Source organism: Nymphalis io, chromosome 7, assembly GCF_905147045.1.
Source record: "Nymphalis io chromosome 7, ilAglIoxx1.1, whole genome shotgun sequence".
Classification (NCBI taxonomy): domain Eukaryota; kingdom Metazoa; phylum Arthropoda; class Insecta; order Lepidoptera; family Nymphalidae; genus Nymphalis; species Nymphalis io.
Window position 1 is genome coordinate 1129449 of NC_065894.1, and position 27457 is coordinate 1156905.

General features: G+C 33.2%; 2 protein-coding genes across 3 annotated transcripts; one reads left to right on the plus strand and one right to left on the minus strand.

Annotated features, from left to right (window-relative positions):
• The first annotated feature begins 4968 nt into the window (after positions 1–4968).
• LOC126769407 (RUN domain-containing protein 1) lies at positions 4969–6914 on the plus strand. Its single transcript, XM_050488167.1, has one exon. It carries the CDS (start codon positions 5145–5147, stop codon positions 6774–6776), a length of 1632 nt encoding a protein of 543 aa, XP_050344124.1. The 5' UTR covers positions 4969–5144; the 3' UTR covers positions 6777–6914.
• A 1097-nt stretch (positions 6915–8011) lies between these two features.
• LOC126769414 (fumarate hydratase, mitochondrial-like) lies at positions 8012–26792 on the minus strand. Of its 2 annotated transcripts, none has more exons than XM_050488176.1 (10): positions 26583–26792; positions 19949–20065; positions 14683–14764; positions 14093–14214; positions 12898–13130; positions 12190–12395; positions 11614–11817; positions 11119–11280; positions 10488–10618; positions 8012–9783 (listed from the first exon to the last, which is right to left on the minus strand). In XM_050488176.1, exons 1-10 carry the CDS (start codon positions 26694–26696, stop codon positions 9652–9654), a joined length of 1503 nt encoding a protein of 500 aa, XP_050344133.1. In that variant the 5' UTR covers positions 26697–26792; the 3' UTR covers positions 8012–9651. The 2 variants fall into 2 exon arrangements, with proteins under 2 accessions (XP_050344133.1, XP_050344134.1); XM_050488177.1 differs by lacking the exon at positions 26583–26792 and adding an exon at positions 22152–22362.
• Between the last annotated feature and the right edge of the window lie 665 nt (positions 26793–27457).

Consider the following 27457-nt stretch of genomic DNA (forward strand, 5'->3'; position numbering starts at 1 on the left):
TATTTTACGCATTGTGTATAGGTAAGTAAATAATTTTTAAACATATATTTCTTTGTGTGCCGTCAAATTTTGAAATTGTTATGTGTGCCGCAACAAAAAAAGGTTGAGAATCACTGGTCTATCCTAACTAAATGAGACACAGTGCTAAGATTTTGCGTTACAGCGATAACACAATAAACAACTTTATTATAACAAAGTATATAATTATCTAAAATTAAGACCTATATATAATTAGGGAAAAATAAAACATTTCAATGTCTTTTTATGTTCTGCTTTTGAAATATAGACGAGCTTTAATGTTATCAAAATATAAATAAGAGTAAAAAAAAAAGTTTTCGAAACATACAAATTCATATTATGATTTCCTCAAATTATCTAAAAGAATATCATACTTCTGTGACTAAAGTTATGGTGGACTAGGTTTTGTTTCATTCAGCCTTTTAAATCACAGGCTGCAGGCACTAATCCTATTAAGGGTGAAAACTTAACGGAGATTAGACAAAGTTGAACGTGTTAACTATTCGAGACGGCTCGTGTCGTGAGTCAATCTACAGTAATTTACGAAGACCTCGATTAAGCTTCAATCTAACGGTCTTAGGTATAAATATTTTTTATAATAGAAAACACTCATTTCTCTCTTTCTGCCATGATCGATTTAACATTCGAAGGAAGAAGACAGTGTTGTTTAATTGATCACCCTCCTAAAAAACTTACAAGTAAAATACGATTTTCTTATGTAGTTAATACGTGTTTTTATTTTACAGATGAAAATAATTTTGATGATTTTTTTTTATATTAACGACATATTTTACTGTTATTTGATTTATTTTTTTTGAAATATTGGTACATAAACATTTCTTATAGTTATTTTTATCACATAAGCACCCCGTCTTATATGCTCCATTCGCGACTGGTTTCGTTGTTCGTTTTTTCGCCGAGAGAATCAGAACTGCAATACAACGGAAAAATGCTGCCAGCATTATTGCTAGTTGCTACCATTCCATGCGATAACGAGCTGTGTTGCGCAATCGGACCTTGTACGACCCTTAGGTTTAAGCTTTTAATGTAATTATACTCATAATACACGTATTTTGTGAAGTTTTCAATTTAATAGCTACCATGGTTTTAAAGACGTGACATACAGCATAGAATTTGTATTAGATTAAGATGCAGTAGGGCTATTCTGTAAAAACAAGCTCGAAGCTCATCGCACAAATCTGCCACGATGTGTCAGAAACTGATATGCGACATTGCCTACAATTATAGCATTTCAAGAATACACGCATCCAAATAATATATCACCATAAGTCGGTTGTTAACATTACACGGCTGAGTAATAGCAACGTACAATAGGAAATTAAGCATAAGCACTTACCATCAACAGCACCAACGAGCTTACGTAGGACGCCCAGTACGTATCTTCAGTTCTCCTATTTATGTCTTCTATAGGCTGTTGCTTAATGAACCAAGGAGTGTAGTCCACACATATATATGATTAAAAAACACACAGAGAACACAGATTAAAGTTTTTTATGTGAGCGCGTAAAATTTCGACCGGTCATTCGTATATCGATGACTAGTGAGTAGTTCAACGCGTGTAGCGCTGTAGTCGCGAATCTAACCAATAGGAACATTTCTATTCGGTTTCCTCTATTATGAACGAAGAAGAGTAATCAAATTCATTCTAAAAAAAATAAACTAGATAAATCCTGTTTCTAAGGATTGTGTTGTTATATAAATTGAAACAAAATTAATAATTAAATTTGTAGTATAAATTCTGATAAGAAATTATTTAGAAATTTATTTCGGTTTAGAACATTAATAAAGTGAGTTCTAAAAGAACAGCACTGCAGAAACAAAAATAATATCACTCGTAATTCTATTTGTTATTTTCATGCTTAAAATAAAAAAGTGTAAATCAACAATAATTCTCTGCTTAGTAAACCTTTCTTATAAAATTTGCATAAACGATTTCCGAGCCGTTATAATAGGCATAACGCAAACAAATGATCTTTCTCTCTCTTCTGTGTTTGTTTATTAATGACGTTCTTAAACAGGTGTTATATAATACAAATATAATTACAATAACAATAATATAAGAAATCTTAAAATACGTAAAATTATTTTAATGACACACAAATAACTATAGATAACAAGCTAATCGCCCCGGCTTCGCACGGGTAGAAAAGAAGAAAAATGTATTTTGGATAGGTTTTGCGTAGAACCCGTTCTTACTTCGTCTACGTCAGGGAAGGACTGTGACAAATTTCATGTCAATCGGGCGGATAGTTTAGGATCTCGTGATGAGTAGTATTTCGCCTGTATATATATTATAATAATATAAAATACATATTATAATAATAAACAGTATTTGTTTTAATATATATTAAACTCGTTTTGTTTCGCATTTATAGTATTAATAGATAAATAATAATTGTATGGAATAATGCTAGCGTCCTAGGTACAATATCACTGTATTTTTTCTAAAAAATTTTGAGCGTTGTTTGAGTTGGACTTAATAATAAAATTAACTATTATAAAATTAAAAGATCACTGCATCCTGCTCAAACAGCACTTGATGTCGCTCGCGATACTGTAATGTCTGAATAGCTTGTTTTTATTTTCATTGCATATTCTTTAAAGAATTCTGTGTATAAATAAATACTGGTAATTTACTGGTGGTAGAGCTTTGTGCAAGCTCGTCTGGGTAGGTACCACCCACTCATCAGATATTCTACCGCAAAACAGCAGTACTTGTTATTGTTGTGTTCCGGTTTGAAGGGTGAGTGAGCCAGTGTAATTACAGGCACAAGGGACATAAAATCTTAGTTCCCAAGGTTGGTGGCGCATTGGCTGTATAATCGATGGTTGACATTTCTTACAATGCCAATGTCTAAGGGCATTTGGTGACCACTTCCCATCAGGTGGCCCATATGCTCGTCCGCCTTCCTATTCTATAAAAAAAAAATACTTTGTGCACATATATACATAAATAATGAATATTAAATTAAGGCATAATGGAAAAGAAACATCGAATTACTATGTATAATTAAGTTAATGAACAATAAAAAATTACAAAATAAGCATTGCGAAGACACAATTCCTAAAAATTTTCTCTAAAGGAAAAGAAAATTACCTCGATATAAAAAAAATACCTGTGTGATATGAATTGACACCCAGTGATTAAAATACCAACGTGGAATTCAACCGGAACTTTCAGGTTTAAATTTTAAACACGCAGACAAGCACATCGTGCTTGTTGTTATAGTGTTATTTTTCACCCGCGTGTTAGGGATTATAATAATATCCTGGGACATTTTTCACACACGGCCATCTGATCCCAAATTAAGCTTGTACAAAGCTTGTGCTATGGAAACCAGACAACTGATATACTACATATACTGCTTTTCTTTTGTAAATACATACTTATATAGAAAATTACACCCAGACTCAGGACAAACAGACATGTTCATGCACACAAATGTCTGTATTGGGTGGGAATCGAACCCACAACCTTCGGCGTAAAAAGACAAGTATCTACCAACCACGCCAACCGGCTCAAAATTTTGATTATTAGGTATAAAAAGCCTATAGCCTGTGTCGTTCCTAGGGGTTCAAGCTTGCTTCAAACCAAATTTCAACAATAATTTCAGTGGTTTAGCCGTCAAAGCGTAACAATCAGGTCGAGTTACTTTCGCATTTATTATATTTAGTATAGATTCTCATAATTTGATTTATTTGGGTCTTACTCATTAAGAACTTTGAACAATTTGTATTTTCGTCGTAATCGTGTAACGACAAGGGATCTGTGATTATAACTTTGTAGTACGGAGCCTTAAAGTTTTAATATCGTTTATTGTGTCTCAGTTTCCCGCCCGTTTAAATGAATTAAAATTTAACAGAAGCTTTTATGTAGAATAAATATATATTATTTTCAAATAAATATAAAAAACTTAAGGTTCTATAAAAGATAATTCTTTAATATAAAAATCTTAATTTATTACCCTATTAAAATAAAATTACTTTTGTGCATTTATTCGCCAACTTCTGAGCTGATATTGATATGAGATACATGAAATTATAGTTAGTTACTGTAGCGTAGATCATAAAAATAAATGTAACTATCAATTGCAATATTTAGAAAATGCGTTTCGGTAATAAGATGAGGTACTTACATGTATTAAATAATATAAGAATATTATACTTTATTGATACCAAAAAATACATTCAATTTAATCCAATCAAATTTGATGTAAAACCAATTTTTATTACACAATATTTTAAAAAAATAACAACGATAATTAAGAGACGGGGCCCGACAATCAATCCGCCCGAACGGCGGATTGATTGTCGGGCTCGATATTGATGTTACCAATTATAATATCAGCTAAATAAAAATCTGATTGTTTTCTGTTAAATACCAAGACTAATAGGTAGTAGGTATCAGATAAAATGAAAAAACAAACATTTATAAAATAATTATAACTATGAATAAATTATACACTATGAAATATAATTTAAAGACAACAAAACTAATGATTTACCATTAGACTCATCAATTCGTATACTAAAAACATATTTTACCAAATTTTAATAACATATTTTCAGAAAAAAAGCATATCGTAAATTGCTTTCATGATAAAGCGCTATCTTTTGAAATACACCTAAAAAGTTCTTGTCCTAAAACTACATCAACGAGATTATTCAGCAGATTGACAAAAGATGTCGCTAATTTACTTGATATTTTCAAATTGCTTATTATTACACTTCCTTTGTTATTATTTTATTGAATTATTTTCATAAACCAAGTTTAAATCATAAACATTGTTTAATTATTGCGTAACTGAAACATAAAATTACAATTCAATAAAACGATAAAATGTTATTGTGAAAACTGTTCACTACTCACTCTTTGTACAAATACTGAAACTGAACAAAACCGTTCATTCCGTTCGTTCAAATATTGACGTCAATTGTGACGTCTTTCCTAAGTTACATTCTCAAAGCACAACTTTGTGTATCTTAATGTGATTTCTGGTGATTCCACTGAAAAAAAAATCAATAGACATGTTTGGGCACCAAGTCAACTTATAGGCGTATATATTTTCTAAAAACAGCAATAATTTTCTATCTTCATCATTGTAATGGACGCGACCTTGTGTGACTATGAAGAGGGTGAGATTCCTATATGGCAAGAGCCAAGATGCGAACCCTTGGGGGCACCCAAGGAAAATCTTTGTGATGAAGTTCCCCCTGAACAATTGTCAGGGGAGAGAATCCATGCTTTGGAAGAAGAACAAGAGATTTTATCGTCATCCGTATTTTCCTTGACATCTCATCTTGCGCAAGTTGAATTTAGATTAAGACAAATCCTGAAGGCACCTCCAGAAGAAAAGGATGCTATGTTGAAGGCATTGGAAGAGTTTACATCTAGAGGTGTTGATTCTCGTGAGGCACCACAAGGTAGCGCGGGAGAATCGTGTAGTGAGTGCTTAGAATTGGAGCGAAAAATCCGTAGTCAGAGAGCTAGACAGGCGCACTTTATTGAAAGATTAAAAACTCAATTGAAGGAACTAGAGAGATTCGCTGAGAGTCCTAATTTGGACGATGATAAGCACAGATCGTTAATAGAGCACCTAAGGAGTGAAATAGATCGTAGCCTAGAAGAAGGCTGCCACCAGCCATTAACTACCGAAGAATTACGGCACCAAATTGATTGTGCGGTGCGACAGTATGCAGAACGTCAACTTTCAAAAGAAGAAGTCATAGGCAAACTTCAAGCTCATATTGATGATATGCAAAAATTTATAAAACTTATGAAGAATGAAGATGTCAACAGTAACACAAGAAAAGCTAAGGAAACAAGGAAAGTCGGAAAATCAGAGACATTTGAGAAAAACTTTAACCGTAACAAAGTGAATGATGAACTTAAAGCTGAAACCATCAACTTAATGAGAAAAGCATCAGCACTCATTCAAATTTTTACAGTTTCACAGTTTGGCTGTTCTCCCAATACAAGTAAAAAATTTGATAGGAAATCGTCAACCATTGTGACACATTGGGGTAATCTTAGAGCAAAACTTGAAATGTCAATAGATGCAGTACTGCATATAGTTTCTCGAGACAGAACTTCACATTCAATCGCTGACAGCTATGACAGTGAATCAGAAGAAGGCGGTATTATTATTAATGATGCACCCCTCACAACGGCTGTACGTAGACATTTAGCTGTAAATTTAAGAGATTTACTTCAACACGGCTTAGTGAATCCAGAATCAACTTCATTAGTACCAATAATTGGGTGCTTTCCTGTTCGGAGATCATCTATGTTCAAACCTCTACATATATGGGAGTTAATCTTACGTTACTATGAATTAAATGACGGGGATAAATTCAATTCAACTCCAGCTAGGAAATTAAGCCAAAGTTTCAACTTAGATATAGTTGGGGGGACCGCTATAACCAATAAGCAAAGTCTGCTAAGTGCTATTGGTAGTATAATATCTTCACACACCCCATACAAAAGAAGCTATGACGCACACTTCAAAGCATTTGTATGCGCTGCGTTAAATACACATAAGCTTGTTCTATGGTTAAACATTATGTTAAAATGCAGGTCTCTTGTTGATTCATATTATTCTTCAACAAGTTATGTGGTTAATACGGGATTTCAAGATACACTACAAAGTCTTGACCGTTTGACACCATATAACTTTGAATTGCCGGTTGATCTTGCAGTGAAACAGTTCCAAAATATCAAAGATGTATTTATGTAAGAGTAAGGGTAATTTTTACATAATCAAAAAATGCCTTCCATATAAGCTATGCATTTATTATAATTATAATTTTAGGTACCTCTTATAGTAGAACCTTTATTAGTATAACCTCATATTCATTTCAAAGGAAATTCTTCAATTATTGTTTTAATAAATTGAGCAATATTAGATTTGATTATTGCTTAGATATGTTTTATTTAATCCTAATTTTATTATCCTAATCAATTGCTTATGACAGTCCATAAATTTTAAATTAAAGGTTCTACTGTATAATTCTAGTCTATTTATATAAGTTATATATTGGATAAAATATTCAGGGCACATTATATAATTATTACAGCAATGTTATATAAATGAAATCAATTCAAGATTAATGCATTTTGGGATAATTATAGAAATGTTACTCAATCATATATAACCAAGGAATGAATGATTATTAAGGTTTTTTGCATATTGTTGTATGCTTTTAAATATTTATTCAACAATTGGCCTACGATTGAGTGTTTATTGTTAGTTTGTTGTTTCAAGTTATATTTAAAAAGTCACTGTGAAAAGATTAGAGTATTATTAATTGGAAATGTATTAGTGTTTAACTATAAACGGTATTTGTTATTATTAATTATAACATGAAAGGATGTTTAGATAAGTCAGTATGGAAGAATTTTAAATTATCCAGTATAGATTACAAAAATGTAAATGCCATATTCATATGTAAAAATAAGTATGATTCCTATTTATCATTTTAAATATTTCTAATAACCTCTGGACTTACCTGCAGTTGTATATGCAGCCATATATGTTAGAAATTTGAAATATAAATATCAGGGATATTAAGAAATTGAAATATCAATAGTGCCTTGTTAAATCATCATAAAATTTAATTCTGTAAAGTATACAAATAATGTACTGCCCAGTATTATCTTTAGGTATTCATCTGAATAACTTTTTTCTTATTCAATTTCATTATTTGTTTTTGAAGAATTACTAATATTTCCTATTTACCTCTGTTGAAACAAACTTTTGTCACATTTCAAAATATCTTACAGCTTTACTGGCTTTACCTAAATATGTAGTTTTAGGGGCTGAAGGGTGAGTTGAACTTCCAATCTCAAATGTATGATTACAGAGAGATATCAGTGCAAAAAACAGCTGCTAAACAATATTTATAAGTAAGGATCTTTGAAAATATATAATATATATATTAAAACAATGGTTCAATGAAGGAAAAGACAAAATATTTCGAACATAATTTATTATTTTATATATGAAACAATTACATATGTAAATAACAATCCAAAAACTTGCATTCCATTTAATTAATGTTAAGGATTTAAACCAAAGATGTACCAAATTGTATTAGTTTTAAGTTGCAGGAATATAATATAGTTGATATTGAAATGTCTTATGTTTTACTTCTGAATAAACAGCAACTGAATATTGTATATGAAATTAAACCAAAATAATTAATAATAATGACTCAATAGTCACTAATTGTACAAAAAATGGCATTGATATGTTTTATAATGGCAAAAAGGATGGAGGAGGAGGAGGAGAAAGGAAAATAGACAAAAGGTTAGAGGTATTATTATGCATATGACTGGCGAACGATAGACAATACCTTGCAAGTATAGGAATAAAATCTATAAGTTATGTTTTTAATTTGCTGTTATTTAACTTTTACATACACAAAAATCATCAGTTGTTTAAAATGAGCGCAGTTTTTCACATATTCGAGAATACTCTCTAAATCAAATTTTGATCAACCGATTAAATGTTGAAATAGTACTTTTCGTCAGTCGGGTATCTCATAAATCCGCCATTTGAAATACAAAGCGTAACGTAATCGTCTCAGTGGATTTTCAGTTTGGCAACACTAAAAATTTTAGTTTTGTAGTAGGCAACACTTGATAATGAAACTAATACGATATAACGCAGACGTAGAATAGTCAACCCATATATAACCTACTTTTATGTAATAATGAACGAAATTTGTTATTAAAACAGAATTTAAGGTCAAGTGTTCTGAAGACCATGGATTGAGGACCACTGATTTTAGCCAAGACATTTAAATGCTTCCTGCAAAATCTTCAATTGAAATCATTCAGTTTATTTCCCATAGAACTGGGACAGTGATAGTCAAATTGTTTTTAAATACTTTATACACGTATATGCACATTAGTCATAATACAATACTTGTATACAATAATAGCTTTATGAATAAATAAATATTAAGTACTTTTATTTCTCCATACAAATTTTTGTAAGAACACTAAATAAAATGAAAAGAAAAAAAAATACAATCAAAGACAGATAAAACTTCCAAAGAAAGCTATATTCAATTTATATAATATATTCCACAAAATTTACACATTGTATTCAAATGATTATGTTTGCTTCTAAAGGTTCATTATTTTTGAAAAATAAATTAATATAAAATCTCAAAACTTTACCGAGCAATAAAATACTAAATTATTGTTTGACATGGGACAGTAAAGGTATGTGCTACAAGAGTTACTCTTACGAAACTGCTCATATTTTATTCAGTCCAGTATGTCTATCAAAAGATAAAGTTGTTGGAAATGCACCATCAGGATGTCTGTATTATAAACGCAACATGAAGCACTTTTTGTTGAATGTCTTTACTAAATAAAAACTCAAAAAAGTATATTTCCAATCCCTAAAAACACCTTAGAAAGGTATCTAATAATTTCAATATAGTTCACTATTATTTACTACCCCATGTCATATTTCCAACATATATTAAAATATGTATTTGAGATGTTTAACATAACAACAAATAATCATTTCAATATTCATATACTTTATATAATAAAGCTATTGTCATACATAAGGTTATATTAACTCGTCTAGACATCTACTTAGGTCCAAGCATGTCTTCGGGCTTGACCCACTGGTCGAACTGCTCGGCCGTTAGGATGCCTAGCTTGATGGCTGTGTCCTTGAGGGTTCCTCCTTCTTTGTGTGCCGTCTTGGCGATTTGGGCAGCCTGAAATTAATATATCATAATTAATTACTTTATAAGTTATATTCAATAGTGATTTTGCGGGTATAATATAAGTAAACACCAGATTCAATCGCTGAATGTATTACAATTTTGGTTCAGTGCATAAAAAAAATTGTCAAAGGAAATTGTTACATAAAACAATAGGACCAAATACCTAATCTCCATTGATTTATTCAAATCTATTTAGTAACTATAATCCGTCCATCTGTGAGGGTGACCTTTGACAATGTGTATGCAAAATTTCATGATTATCTTTCATGTTGAGTAGTTAAGTCATTAAAGCGTAACAAATAAATAAATCCACTTTCGTATTTACAATATTAGTAAGGATGTACAAGCAATCATTACCTACAGTTAACATAAGTTAGTTAAAGCTAGCCCTAGTCCCATTTATATGAGATTAAAGATATTCAGACAATGCTCTATTTCTTGTAATGTTTTATAATAACATTGCAAGAAGTAGTATTTAGCAGATTTTACCAATCACATTCATAATCCGACACCACTTGTATGAACCGGTCCTGTCAAGTTTGTAGAGATCGGTTGCATATGGGTATTATTCTAATAAGAACTTTTTATCATCTCGAACCGGACTAGTCACTATACAAACGAGACATACGTTTTCTTTATTACGTTATCGTACGAGGAATTTAAATAAATGTAATGGAATGGATCGTGTTACTGACCTTATCGTATCCAATGTGTGGGTTGAGTGCTGTTACGAGCATGAGGGACTCGCGCATGATTTTGTTGATTTGTTTCGTGTTCGCTTGAATTCCAACAGCACAGTTCTTGTTGAACGCCTGACAACCGTCACCTGTAATACGATTGATTTTTCATAATTAAAAAACATATATCTGAAGTAGTAATCAACTTAGCATGGAATTATGAAGCTTATCATGAATGATGCAGCTTACTTTTAAATGCAAATTAATAAATAAATATACATTTATTTTTTGTAAATATTTTATATATAAAGGCTGAAGAGCATTTAGCATTTGTTGGTAAGTGGTCTCACTTTAGACCTTATATTAACTTATTGTCATATGTCAACTCGCCGTATATTATGATGTCTAAAATATTATGTCTCTTGTCCTTGTAAATTGCTCATACAGTAAGTATAATATAGTATTACTGTTTAACGGTAGAATTACTGGTAACTGTTGAGTAAAGCCAAAACCCCCTTTCTGTACCTAATACCATCGATCATAGACATTGGCCATGTAAGAATTATTAACCATTCCTTACATCGCTAATGCGCCACCACCCCTGGGAACGAAGATGTTGTTTGGTAACTATTTGTACCAAATTTCTCACCGATTAGCCTGATGGATCTGAGCACGTTAGACACGATCATGGGCTTGAAGACGTTCAGCTCGAAGTGTCCGTTGCTGCCGCCGATGGTGCACGCCACGTGGTTGCCCATCACCTGCGCCGCCACCATCGTCAGCGCCTCGCACTGCGTTGGGTTCACTTTACCTGTAACATGGACAAGTGTTATAACACGTTTTCTATTATTTTTCGAAACAGTAGATCGATAAGAATTGCCAGCCAGTGTGGGGCTTCAAGTATTCTTAGTTATATTTATTTCATTGTATTAGGTTGACAGACCGGCTAGTGGGCCACCTAGTGGTAAGTGGTCACCATCACCCGTAGACAAAGGCATTGTAAGTAATATTAAGCACTCCTTACTTCGCCAATGTGTCATCGACCTTGGGAACTAAGATATTATGTCTTTCGTGCCTGTAGTTATATTGACTCACTCGACATGTGATATAATTTCATCTGACACAGGCAGATGAAAATCCGTACCAGGCATGATGGACGATCCAGGCTCGTTCTCAGGTAGCATCAGCTCAGCGAGACCGCAGCGAGGTCCGGACGCCAGTAGCCTGATGTCGTTGGCTATCTTCATCAAGGAGACCGCTATGGTGTTGAGGGCTCCGGATACTTCCACCATTGAATCATGACAAGCGAGCGCTTCAAATTTATTAGGGGCAGTTTCGAATGGAATGCCTGAAAAAAACAAATTATGTATAAATTATAAAAGGAACCTTCTCTGTTGTGATCCATATATATATATATATGTTTTATACTTATGATAATTACAAAACAGACTCCATCCAAACATCAAACCCCCGATAAAAGTTGGAAGTGTGTACACTCCGGTGCCTCGAAAAGCACGTGAAGCCGTTGGTCTTGCACATGAATTCTCTCAGGTCGGGTTGGATTGGCGTCCCATCGGATTATAAGAGTAAAAGGATAGAGGCAGTCACCTGCGTTTGCGCACTTACTTGTGGACTTTTTTTTATCTCTATCTCTGTCTACAATGTAATTCCCGATTGAATAATTTAGTCGAACACATATGTGTGCGTGAGCGGCCGGTACCCGTGAGGTTGCCGATCTCCTTGGCGCACTTCTCGGCGAACCCCTTGCGCGTGTTGAGGCCGGTGCCGACGGCCGTGCCGCCCAGCGCCAGGTAGTGCAGGCGCGGCAGCGCGGCGCACACGCGCTGCACGCCGAACGACAGCTGCGCCGCGTACCCGCTGAACTCCTGGCCCAGCGTCAGCGGCACCGCGTCCATCAGGTGCGTCCTGGAACATCGCGCCGTCGCGGACGTTATATAGCCTTGGCCTTTCATATTGGGCAAAGGCATACGCACCATGCACAAACTAAATATGGAGTTGACGAAATGTGACATTGACATTTCAAAACGTAGTTGACATTTAAGCATCATTGACACATTTCTATTATTAAAATGAGCTATAAGAAGGAATGAGTCGAGATGGCTCAGTGGTTAGAACGCGTGAATCTTAACCGATGATCGTGAGTTTAAACCTGTACAAGCACCACTGAATTTTCATGTGCTTAATTTGTGTTTATAATTCATCTCGTGCTTGAAGGAAAACATCGTGGGGAAACCTGCATGTGTCTAATTTCATTGAAATTCTGCCACATGTGTATTCTACCAACGCGCATTGGAGCAGCGTGGTGGAATAAGCTTCAAATCTTCTCCTCAAAAGGGAGAGGAGGCCTTAGCCCAAAAGTGGGACATTAACAGGCTGTTAGTGTTTATAGGAAGCAATACTAACAGACCTTCCGATCTTGATGATCTTATCGAACTCCTTGGCCTTGGAGTCCAGCGTGTCCCGGAGCGCCACGAGGCCCGGCATGAGGCGGTCGCGCAGCTCCATGGCGACGGCGATGTGCATGGCCGTCGGGTACGTGTCGTTCGAGCTCTGCGACTTGTTCACGTGGTCGTTCGGGTGGACCGGGTCCTTGCTGCCGAGCTTCCCGCCGAGGATTTGGATCGCGCGATTGGCTATTACCTGACAGTGAAAATCAAATTATTATGAATTATTATTTTTGAAAACTCTTTAAAAAACGTCTTTATTAAACGAAAAGAAAGCGCAATTTCAACTCACTTTTTATTTAAATTAATATATGTAGCGAACAGAGGAATACATCCAGACAAAGAGAGTCAACTCAGAGATACATTACAGAATTTTGAATTACATTGCTTTGACATACAATTCACACAGCTTAGAAAAAAATGGATTTTATGTATTCCATGCGATTTTCAAATAACTCTGCTATATTATGCACTAAAAACTGTTCTTGATTAATGTTTTTTTTTTATTTATAATACAACACTATTCCACTTAACTACTTACATCGACTTTAATTTCATTTCCAAATTTAAGTTAGTACGAAAACATTGCGATACCATAATGAATCATATATTATTAAATATCTCGACCAATCGTACCGCATCATTTCAAGTCAAAGTTGTTTATTTGTCTTTGCTCCCTGAGGTTAAAAAGGCTTTACATACGCAATACGATTAAAGTTTCATTACTTGGAACTTATAGAATAGGAATAGGAAGGCGGACGAGCATATGGGCCACCTGATGGTAAGTGGTCACCAACGCTCTTAGACATTGGCATTGTAAGAAATGTCAACCATCGCTTACATATCCAATGCGCCATCAACCTTGGGAACTAAGATTTTATGTCCCTTGTGCCTGTAATTACACTGGCTCACTCACCCTTCAAACCGGAACACAACAATACCAAGTTCTGCTGTTTTGCGGTAGAATATCTGATGAGTGGGTGGTACCTACCCAGACGAGCTTGCACAAAGCCCTACCACCAGTGAACTGATGCTCTTTAACAATTTCAAGGACAGTGCATTAGGTACATTAGCTAAGTAATTGCTACGGTGACTTCTATAGGCGTTATCTTTTCCAGGTGTAAAAGAAAGAATTGGAAATTTAAAAATGCTGTTTACCTCATTGGTGTTCATGTTGGATTGTGTACCGGAACCAGTCTGCCATATGACGAGAGGGAAGTGACCCTCGCGGTACAGTTTCCCGGAGATGACATCATCGCAGGCCTGCATTATGGCATCGGCTAGAAATAAACTTATTCATGGAAAACAAAATCGACACACGATATTAATTTTAATATTTTATATTAATAGATCTTGCCAATGCATTATAAGGAATTATTGGACATAAATAATAATTATGATGCATTGAAATGTCACATCATATACATACGAGAAAAAACATTTTTTTATATACTAATATTATAAATGCGAAAGTAACTATTGTCCGTCTCGCTTTCACGGCTACACAACTGAACCGATTTGGATTAAATTTTGGTATGAAGCAAGCTTGAATCCCGAAGAAGGACATAGGCTACTTTTTTATATTACAAACACCTATTCCTCCAAAACTAATGTTATTTTGAAGTGTAAACGGTATATTATTAGTACAAAAATAAATTATATAATAACAAAATTGCACATTGAAAGCGATTGTATGTAATAATGATGAACAATGATTGTCAAAATATAAAAAATATATAAAAAAATACCAATTTTCTTGTCGAGACCGAACTCGATGTTGACTTTCGCCGCTGCTTTCTTTAGAATACCGAAAGCTACGATGACTGGATACTGAAAATATATTTTATATATAGTTAGTGTAATCATATACATATAATGTGTATATATATATATATATATGTATATAATATACTTAATACTTTAGTCAATATTTATTTGTTTTGGATAACAGTTTAGAAAAAAATTGGCCGCACATTTAGTAATAATTTTATGAATCTTTTTGTAAAGCCTGCAATTGCTATATTTAAGATTTGCGGGTTATTCTTGGATGTAACACTTGAAAATCTTACAATAATAATCTTGAATAAAGACTTTCGACTTCGTTTCAACGTATTATTTGATTGCATTGATCGTTAAATAAGCAGGTTGTCGAAAACTCGATCACGATATACTGATGCATTTGTCTCGTTATAAATTGTGATATTCTCATGTATAGTTATTATTGTTGAAGTCTGGTTTGGTCCCCTGTTGGTTTTGGTGGTTCTACTAACACTTTATCGCAATTATCACTTTATCGCAATCGAAACGAAACGTAATCGTTGCCATTTATTTAATTTTATTAAATAAAAATTATTATTTATAATTATTATTATTTAAATAATAATAATTTATTATTATTATAAATAATAATAAAATTTATTTTATTATTATTATAAAATTTAATTTTTATTATTTATTTAGTTTTATTTTTCTACTAAGTCGAAGTTGTATCGGAATAGAATCGAGAACGTATCGGAACCGTTATAAATTTTTATTTGACTCCCAGGCGAATGCCAAAATCGAATCTTAGATTGTTACTTTACAGGCGAGTACGATTAACTGGGCTCAGGTGTGGTTTAAGTCAATTCGACGCAATAATATTACATATGAATAACCATATGCAAAAAATATATAAATTTTTAAACTTAAAATGAGTATTTTTTCATACGTAGCTAATGATTTATCGTGTAACCACAAAATTTCCGCACGAAACTTCACGTGGGAAAATGATTCTACTTATGTACGGTCGGCAATGACTCATTAACCGCAGTGGTACCTAAATCTATAGGCGTTTTTTAGGATATCAATGCGCCGGGAACCACGTGATCATTACAAATACCTATCTAGCTATAACGTTCGATACGCTGCGGGTACTTGTTTATAGATAGAAAGTTTGTGAAAGTAAACGACGCTCTCTATCATCTATTTAAGAAAAAACTATGTTGTCTTTTTGGATTAAAATATATTTTTAAATTGAAAAGGAGCACCATCCACACGCGGTCGAAGCCATACATTTACCAAAGGATAATGGAAGGAAACTATTTTTTTTTTTGTAGAATAGGAAGGCGGACGAGCATTTGGGCCACCTGATGGTAAGTGGTCACCAAACGCCTTTAGACATTGGCATTGTAAGAAATGTCAACGATCGCTTACATAGCCAATGCGCCACCAACCTTGGGAACTAAGATTTTATGTCCCTTGTGCCTGTAATTACACTGGCTCACTCACCCTTCAAACCGGAATATAATAATATCAAGTATTGCTGTTTTGCGGCAGAATATTTGATGAGTGGGTGGTACCTACCCAGACGAGCTTGCACAAAGCTCTACCACCAGTAAAAATATATTTTACAAAGAATTTCACGTTAACATTAACTAGTATTATCAATATAATATAATAATTAGATTATCATCTTGAGAAAAAAGATCTTACAATAGACAATTTGTTTAAATTAAAAATTTAATTATGTTTATATGTATTTATACAGTTGAACTTTTCAAGGACGTCGAAATCAGGGACTACAAACATTATCAAAGTCAGTTTTGGTGCCTTTATGCCAAATAAAATAAAAAACAGACAGTCATAGGCACTGCCGATAGAAATGAAAGCTTGAAATTGTTAAATATATTTGTCCAATTTCCACATCTACTGGCATTGTGTAGCTTTTTATTCATCAAAATATACACTATGTCGCAAACTCGGTACAAGATATTAATACAGCTTAATTTAAATAAATAATCGTTAAAATACACATATTATTTGTATATACTGTAAGAAATTTCCACAATACTTAAATTATTTGTACTTTCAAAGATTTCATTATATTAACATTAAGCATGTCGCTGACGCGATGCCACGAGTATATCCCCTACGATAAACCAGTGCAACGCGCCTAAAAAAGTTTTCACTTCAAAAAAAAAAAACATTAATCGAACCTGATGACTTAAACAAGAACCATACACACATACGGACACACACACACACACACACACACACAGACACACATGTAGTACGAAACGATATTATCACTGGTAACGATCTAACTCTTGAATGACGTTAACTTTAAACATCCTTTATATATTGTATATTACGTATTAAATACTTATTGTATGATAATATTATTCGTCTGAATATTCTAGAAATAGATTGTTATTATTTAAGACAAAACACGAATAAAGTAGATTTATTTATTTCTATATTTTGCAGGTGAATTTTAATATTCCAAATTCAGTAGTTCAGTTCAGTACCAGCCTGTTAATGTCCCATTACTGGGCTAAGGCCTCCTCTCCCTTTTGAGGAGAAGGTTTGGAGCTTATCCCACCACGCTGCTCCAATGCGGTTTGGTAGAATTACACATGTGGCAGAATTTCAATCAAATTAGACACATGCAGGTTTCCTCACGATGTTTTCCTTCACCGTCAAACACGAGATGAATTATAAACAGAAATTAAGAACATGAAAATTCAGTGGTGCTTGCCCAGATTTGAACCCACGATCATCGGTTAAGATTCACGCGTTCTAACCACCAGGCCATCTCGGCTTTCCAAATTAACGGGCTGTAAATAGTTTACTATTGAATAGAAGTAGGCCTTGACACAAACTGAGTCATTATTAACAAAGCGTTATGTGATAAACACTATATGTAATTTTAAGATAAGTAAAGTTTAATGTTACATTAGTTACCGCTTGCGGGTTCGCTAGCGCATGAAGGGGATAGGTATTAAGTACCCTATTTATAATAAATATATAAACAATCTAACATTTGCATTTATAATATAATAAAATCCTGGAACATTATTCACACACGGCCGTCTGATCTCAAACTAAGCAGAGCTTGTACTATGTAAACCAGACAACCGATATACTACATATACTACTTTTCTTTAATAAATACATACTTATATAGATAATTACACTCAGGCATGTTCATGCAAACAAATATCTGTCCTGGGTTGGAACCGAACGCACAACCTTCGGCGTGAAAGTCGAGTATCTATCAACCACGCCAACCGGCCCGTTAAATATTCATAAGGAGAACATATATAATAATAAAAAGATGAAGATTGTCCCACATATTCGCTCCTACTTGATTTAGATCCAGGTACTAATTTGTGGTAGTTAATGATATGAATTGTGTTAGTATTAACTATACTAATATTATAATGCTAAAGTGATTCTGTCTGCTTGTTTTTTACGCTGTCGCTGCTAAACCACAGAAGCGATTTTAATGAAGTTTGGTACATAACAAGTTCGAATCCCAAGAAAGGGCTTTATTATACCTAAAACCTTTCCAGCCTTCAAACACCTGGTCGACTGGTAAATATATATTTTATTAGTGCAGTGCTAGTGAGGCTCATAGAGAACTTCACAACACAAATCACAATACACCTGATCAACGGTATCTTCCATTATCGAGATCACCTTATACGAATTCCACATGTGTGGACGCAGACTATTGTTATCGGCCTTTGTAGCGCTACTAAATACCGTCTTAATTATAGCATTGTTGCCGAATGCCCCATTGTAACTTCCGGTTGTAGAAGCGAATTTATTCAAAAAATTAAATAAATAAATAAAATCAATTGGAGCCGAATAAAAGTCGAACCCCTTTGACCTTGACAGTTGGCAAATATATTTTTTCATGAAGATTTAAAAAAAAAAACATTCCCTATTCCTTATATTTGCACTTGACAAATATTTGTTTGCACGAATATATGTCAAGGAATCACAAAAAAAAATGTCTAGCTTGTATATTTATTCTTTGCATGGTATTTGAATCGATTGTCTGACTACGGGATAAGAGATTAGTTTTTGTAAGAATTCTAACCGTGTCAATAACCTGTCGGTCGATTTTAATGACAAAAATAATCTATGCATTTCGTGTAACCCTCACCTATTACGTTGCTATTTATTTTATTTCTTTCATTATTTATTGAAATAACGGCAAAAAGCTTTAATATACATAAACTATAGTATATATTATATATATTATATATAGTATGTAAAGTATATACACTTGAATATATACTTTATTCAAAGTCAAAATCAAAAATCTTTATTCAATATAGAAGCGTTACACTTTCTTATTGATTGTCATAAATCTACCACCGGTTCGTAAATTTTTTTTTTTTATATGCCCCGGGATGGCAAATGACTCTACTCCACCTGATAGTAAGTGGTAGTAGAGTCCAAACGCGACGACGGCCAGTACAGTCGGGAAGAATGTTCTGTACTAGCCGTCCCCGCCTTGCCGGCCCGCAAGATGCCTCTTCACGCCTCGTTTGAAGGAACCCGGGTTGTAAGAGGAGGGGAACACGTGAGCTGGTAAGGAATTCCATTTTTTTGTTGTGCGACACAGAAAGGAGTTGCCAAATTTCTTTGTGCGCGATGGAATTGATGTCACAGTTAGGCGGTGACATCGAGAACCAGCTTAAATAAGCACCTCAGACCTGAGAAGAACCGGCGAAAGAAACTCAGCGGTTTTTTTTTATATCTCATTTCTTTACAAGAAGTGCAATACATATACAACACTAGCCAAATTATATATACCTTTTTTTTAATTTGAGATAACCTGGAGACGATCGTTTCATTCTCAGGGTGTGCAATCATTTAAAACGTCATCGGATGGATCCTTTAGCACATAAGCGTTCCTTAAAGATTCTTTTAAATTGCACAATTGAATATTTTTGAACGTTTAAATAATTACTAATTTTTGATTAAAAAAAGTATTAATGAAATAATTTTATTGTTACTAGGAACATGTATCATTAGGGGAGCGCCCTGGGATTGATTTCCAGATTCCAAGTTGCTACTGAGAATTTTCGACAGAAAAACCCAATAACTTTTTTATTGGCCTAAACTGCTATTTGAACCCAAGACTTCGGGATCTGTGGCCTTATATGGCCACAAGGCCATCCGACGAGGCTGTCGTCTATATTGCTGTACAAATAGTAAATAAGCAATTTTAACACTCACGGGCATCCGTTCCTCTATACCGCCGATCGGAAAGTTCATGACGGATCGTACGGTCTGCGCGCCGTACAGCTTGTCATCCGGTACGTCCAATTCACCGAACGTATCCCGTTCCTTCCGCTGGAAACAAATTATTGTATCAATTACTATTGGAAGACCGAGAAGACATAGTAGATAAAATTCTTCATTGTGGTTAATATTCACTTGGTGTTAAGTTTGGGTTGGTACCAACTACATCAGATATTCTACCGCAAAACAGCAATGCTCGGTATTTTCGTGTTCCGGTATGAGTGAGCCATTGTGACAACAGGCACGTGGAACATAACATCTTGATTCCCAAGGTTTGTGGCGCATAGGTAATGCTAGGGATGATTAATATTTCTCACAATACCAACGTCTATGCACTGTGGTGACCACTTAACCAGGTGGCCAATTTGCACCGCAAACCTATTCTATAAAAAAAAAGTACTGTACACAACAAAGATAAAAAATGAATAATAAAACGATCTTATCGATAAGCGAACTCTTCCAGGCAACTAATAAACAACAATAACGATTTAAAGTCAATATAAATTTTAGAGTCGTGCGTAAAGCGTAAAATATACATAATTATATTCATATAAACGGCATTCATCTCGTGCTTTACGGTGAAGGAAAACATCGTGAGGAAACCTGCATGTGTCTAATTTCACTGAAATTCTGCCACATGTGAATTCTACCAACCCGCATTGGAGCAGCGTGGTGGAATAAGCTCCAAACCTTCTCCTCAAAAAAGAGGAGAGGAGGCCTTTAGCCCAGCAGTGGGACATTCACAGGCTGTTACGGTAAACGGCATTATGACTAGTAGAATTAAGATTCTACTAGTTATATTGCTGTTAGGAATTTCTTATAGTCAATTTTATTTTACTTAGTTGATATATATAACTTGATTGGTAAAAAAATATATAACCATTAAGTTTCCCGACGGTTATTGTCGATTGCACAACAAGTAGCAATAATTAATTTATCAGAATTTACAAATCAAAAATGCTAATAACAAACAAATTGAATAAAAAATTACATAAAGTATGATGAAGTACAAGGCAAATGAAATAACAATTTAATGATAGTTTGTTGTTGACAATACAAATATATAAGCAAACAGATTTACCTTTGTTTTTTATATATATATTAAAATAATTACGTAAATTTCTTATCACTGGTCATGTTGATCTCTCATTGTTTATTTTAACAATTATTACGTCAAGACTACGACAATATAATCTTAAGTATTAATTGGCAATTCAAAACATATTTCTTTAACTTTTTTTTAACAAAAAAGGTTTAATACCAATACAATTCGTGTATATTCCACGCTAATATTTCAGTACTATTTCTCCAAATATTAACGAATACATTCGTAATTGAATCCACCTTTTCTTTTTAATGAATAGGAAAGCGGACGAGCGTATGGGCCACCTGATGGTAAGTGGTCACCAACGCCCATAGACATTGTAAGAACACTGTAAGAAATGTTGACCATCGCTTACATTGCCAATTCGCTACCAATCTTGGGAACTAAGGTGTTATGTCCCTTGTGCCTGTAATTACACTGGCTCACTCACCCTTCAAACCGGAACACAATAATACCAAGTAATGCTGTTTTGCGGTAGAATATTTGATGAGTGAGTGGTACCTACCCAGACGAGCTTGCACAAAGCTCTACCACTCTAATTAAATTTTTATTATATATAAAAATTAAATCAAGAACTCTGTTAAATAAATTCGAAAAAAGGCTATGACAGAAAATAAGACCCAAAAATGAACGATCCTCTAGTTCAGATTTTCCATACGTCTTATGGAAGCCTAAAATTTCATATCTACTTTTCAGTCTAGATGTCTAGAGAATAGGAATAGAACGATAGGAGTTAACGAAATATTAACACTTAAATTATATTCCTTATTATAACAATAGTGGAATATAAAAAAGTTAAATACATATATCAAATGATAGACATTTAAAATAAATCTTGATATTGTTACCAATCGTAATCGTAATATTATTAAGTATAACTTAAAATTCTAGGTTTAAATTGTTCTACCAAACGCTCTTAATACAATCAAAACAATACTTAAGCTGAATATTATTAAAGTCAATATGTTCGGTCAATTAACATTTTGAATATCACTGTATATTTTAAACTTGTCATTGTAATTCACAACTTACCATTTTCACTGGTTTATTTTCATCGTTCATACAAATCGTACACGCCATTATATAAAACGATTTCAAAACCTAAAATTATTTTAACTCGAAATTTCGTAAAACAATAAAAATAACCCCACGCGAAACGAAACGAAAATTGACAGCAATGTCAAAACTTAAAAAAAAAAGGTTTTATGCGCAAGTTTTTAACACGCTACAGCCAGTTATTTCTAGTACGAATCAAATACGCGAACGACGTTATCGCGCCGTTATATATACGCAAAACAAGTTCCGCCACGTCGAGCGAGACAGCCGTCCCCTCCAAATGGAATACGAAGACGAGGCAGTGTTGCCGTCCCTTATGTATTTAAAGTTTCTAGCTAGTGTTACAAATCTGCTAAAAATAAAAAAGTCCATTAAAATTGGATATTTTCGTGTACATGTTTTTTTTGCTTTCATATGAGACAATCTACATCACAAACACATTACAGCGTATTCCATTGTATTTTTGTATACGGTTATTATCTCCGCTTAGCAAAGATCAACAAAGTTTATGGTTCCCACTGCTGTAAGAATGTATAAATTTTATCATTAAACTATTGTAATTACTTCCTATCCTATTAGATAACCAATGTCTTTTGATGCATTACTATACAACTTTCTCGCTGTGTTGTGTTTTTTTTATAAAATTTAAGAATTGGCGGGTAGTCGGTTATGGGTTTCTGATTCTCTGGAAATAACTGCACATTTATTGAAATTAAAAGGTAGAGTATTATTATTTATTGGATCTAAGTAATCTTGGTCGGCGATTGCCCTCGTTGGCGATATAATTCTTTGGGAAAATGGACGTAGCAACGAGCTTAACAGTTTTACGGGATTTGATAATTTCTATCGTAAAACCTTCTAGTCGTTAGTATCACGGATATACTCTGCTTCATGTGTCTACTTCATAGTGTTTTTCTAAACGTGCCTTACTGTTAACTGCATTAAGCGACGGACACGGAATTAAAATTTGGTGGATGTATTAAATACGTTTCTAAAATATTATACACGCTATTCTTAGGACCAGCTATGTATCGAGTGATATTGTAATATCGGTTGCAATTGTAAATGTTAACAAAATAAATAAAATCTCCTAGTTTTAACTTTACAACGGCAACACTGAAACGAAACTACGAGAATGTTATATGGCCTCTTATTTTTATTAAGAATCGTTTTGATCTTGGCACTGCCTGATTTATTTGCTTATATTGCGGTATCACACTATTCTATGCGTTATCATTCACATGGGTTAGATAATTGTTTATAAAAATGTTTTGATGTTTAAAGTAACTTGTATAGTTGATAGTGTGGTCGGGCATACAAATAAATATAATAATCAGTGTGGTTATATATTGATAATAAGTTTCAATCATTATGTTGTAATGTGTAAATAAGTTATTTTTTAAGATTACTTGTCTTATAAATATAAATTCAATTCTTAACGGAAGAAATCAAACTGCTCAGGAGATATTATAGTGAGTGTGCAAGTTGCGCAACAGAGTGAAGATGATCTAAATCACTTAAATTAAATTGAGATTAAATTTAGTGTAATTAAAAAAAAACAACGATTTATATCTACGGGTCTAAATTCGCGGTTTTTTTAAACTAACTTCAAAAACACTATTAAAAAGCTGTATTGCCATTTTGTTTAAAACTTATATATGACCGATATCAAAACTGTAAAATTAGTAATAGTTTTTTTCAATAATCAAAAGTAAAGAGCATTGCCACAGACGAAACAAACAGCATATTAAAATTGGTTTATCAACTACCCACACAATTGAACATTACAGCTGAAAGTGTCAACTATTAAAAAATTATAAATTTAAATATTAACAGTATGCCTGTTTGAATAAATAAAAATTTAAATTAGTAAAACTAATATAATGTGTAATGAAATTAATACATTATAATAACTTATCATGTGGAATCTTAGTTCTGAACAATGTAAAAAACATTATGTTGAAAGCAAGTTTGTTTGTCATAGGTCAATCAACCTGTAATTAATTGAATGCAATGTGTTCTTCCAAAGTAACTATTGTATTAAAAATATCAGTCTAGTTTGTGATTTTTTTTACTTTTATAAACATACTATACAAAACATACATATAAACATACAACATTCATACACAGCCATTTGACACTAAGCATATGTAAAGGTTGCCAGTTTGAAAATTATTACATTCAAAAATAGTATTAAATCACTTTTTATAAAAGAACAATTTCTTCATATCATATTGTACTATCATCTTGACTTTTGTTATCTGCCTTGAACATCCACTTTGACAATAAAAATGGATGTAAAACCAAAATTATTTATTCAACATTGAAGCATTACACCTGCTTATTGATAGTCAAACCAGAAACTACCACCAGTTCTGAAAAGAAACACCCAGCCCTGAGAACAACTGGCGAAAGAAACTCAGCAGCTAAGGGTTTTTTTTATATGTATCATGTTTCGTTTACAAAAAAAAAGATAAATAACCATGCGGGTCTAACTCCCAAGATGTGCTCCATAAATACATTAATTGTATAATAACCTTTAGCACACAAGCATTCCTTTAGAATTTTTTTAAATTTAGCAACTGAGGCATATTGAATGCTTTCTGGGATCTTGTTGTAGAACCGTATACATTGCCCCACAAGAGTTATCTATGCAGTCGAGTACCAGGAGTAATTAATTTGTATTTGTTCCTTGTATCAATGTTATGAGTATCACATTTTCTCACAAAATCATTAATATTTTTCAATACATATATAAAATTACATAATATGTCTTAAGAAGCAACAGTTAATATTTTAATTTCTTTAAATTTGTCTTAGAGATTCTTTAGCTCCTAGGTTATAGATTGCGCGAATGGCCGTCTTTTGCAGCACAAATATTGTTTTGATAGTGGCAACATTACCCCACAATACAATGCCATAAGACATGATACTGTGAAAATAACAGAAATAAATGAGGTAGGCCGTATTAAATATATTGTTTTTGATTATTAGCAGACTTTAGTTAAAAACAATATTTGTAATTAATATTTAAACAACAAGTTTAAGAATTATCAGCCTATTTAGTTAAATATGTCGAGACTATCGAAATGTTAATTATGTTACTTGATGGGACTTCGTACAAGCCCACCTGTAAGCCACCCGTACCGTACCGTACCGTAACAGCCTGTGAATGTCCCACTGCTGGGCTAAAGGCCTCCCTCTCCTCTTTTTGAGGAGAAGGTTTGGAGCTTATTCAACCACGCTGCTCCAATGCGGGTTGGTAGAATTCACATGTGGCAGAACTTCAGTGAAATTAGACACATGCAGGTTTCCTCACGATGTTTTCCTTCACCGTAAAGCTCGAGATGAATTATAATCACAAATTAAGCACATGAAAATTCAGTGGTGCTTGCCCGGGTTTGAACCAACGATCATCGGTTAAGATTCACGCGTTCTTACCACAGGGCCATCTCGGCCACCCACTCATCACATATTTTACTCCTAAACAATACTTACGACGGGATGGTAGGGAGGTGCATTGAGTTATTGGTCACCACTTTGCGTGCTTATAGTATGTGAAAGTACAAACCAAACGTCAAAACTATAGGTGCCAAGTTGGCTTTGTTTTCGAGAAATCACCGGTCAAATACATAAACCTGCTTATAAACAATAATTTGTACATGAACACAACAATGTGATTATCCATGCAATAGTATTATATGGCTTTTTTTAAATTTGATTTCAAATCATTGTTGATATTTGTAGCTTATGATTAAAAAATTGCAAGAAATTCACCGACATGGTTATTCACTTCATACTCTACTATGTTTGTATATATGTCATGTACACATTACACATTGTAAATGTTGACACTTAAAAGTTATAAATGATTCAGCCCATAATAGAGCACAATGGTGAATATGATCTAAGTACTGCACTTAAAAATAGGCTTTGCTCATCAATGGAGTAAATATTGTAAATTATTTAAGTAAGCTATTTGTGTTTATGTAAACTTTGATAAAATTTATAAAATACATATATTTAAAAAATGCATAAGATATGTTTAAAACTAATATAACCTTTTATTAAAGTAGTAACAATGGTTCTTTAATTCTATAATAATTTAGTTCTTTTTTAATTTATAGTTGAACATAATTAATAACCTTTTTAGGAATATCCACTAATAATTATAATGCACTTATTTATTATTTTAAGTCTACAGAATAGCTACAACAAATAGTGTACAACAACAAGAATTTTGTAACTAAATTCAAATCATTAATTGAAAGAATAATTCTTAAATTATAAGCCAGAGAGAGTACAGAACAGTTTTTAACAAATTGAATGTACCGGTGAGCATTTACCAATAGTACTTTCAACGGATAATACTTTTTTCTAAGGAATGCAAACGATTATGCAACTTACCATAGCGACATTTGTTGTGTTGAAATTACATTTGTTAATGAGTCCAACAACATAACGATAGTTTTTTGATGAATTTATAAGTGTAGATGACAATTTAAACATCGTGGTAGCCATAGTTTTATGTAAATAATTATTAAAAAACTAATTTAATATTATACCGAACGAACAATTCTGTCACTCGGACAGCACAGCAGACAGCTACCTATTCGGCTTTTAAAAAATCAGCTGTCTACTCTCTATTGGTGTCAAGAACTTAGTCTGTGCTTGTTATTACCTTACTATTTTTGGCTGCAGCAACCAAAATTATAGTCAAATTAACATATTTTTTTAAATTACACGAGTAGCATTACGTTAATTTTAATTGTAGATTTTATGATTTCAAATCCCATTTAGTACTAATCTTATAGATATTCACCAACTCGCATTATGGCAACGTGATGTAGTAACTTTGAAGCTTACTCAAAGAGAGAGAATGCCATACCGAGCAATGGGATATTTACTTTACTACGACTAATCCTTTTATTTTATACATCTATTTTTTTCAGTAGTATATTTTAGTCATTTGAAACCAAAAGATGACAGCAAAATGCAACTCGGTAAATAGTCATTCAAAATTATTATAAAACATTAACGTAGTTAAAAAAATAAAGGATAAATTGTGCGTGTACCCTTTCCCGTGTGTATTTTGTCTATTTTATATAAATTTGTACCAAAGATTTATACATTTAGTGTTTTTTTAAACAAAGTAAATACCCAAAAAACTAATTTATGCTCTTTCAAATAATGAAAAGTGTTTCGTGTTATAATATACATTTCATCGTAATCGTATAAGCCTGTGAATATCCCACTTCTGGGCTAGGCTTCCTCTCCCTTTT

Coding starts and splice junctions, on each gene's coding strand:
- LOC126769414 (XM_050488176.1), bottom strand. CDS start 26,696: ATGGCTACCACGATGTTTAAATTGTCATCTACACTTATAAATTCATCA. Junction 20,066..26,582: donor ACACAACAAATGTCGCTATG/GTAAGTTGCATA, acceptor ATTTGTTTCCAG/CGGAAGGAACGGGATACGTT. Junction 14,215..14,682: donor CGGTCTCGACAAGAAAATTG/GTATTTTTTTAT, acceptor GTTTATTTCTAG/CCGATGCCATAATGCAGGCC.
- LOC126769407 (XM_050488167.1), top strand. CDS start 5,145: ATGGACGCGACCTTGTGTGACTATGAAGAGGGTGAGATTCCTATATGG.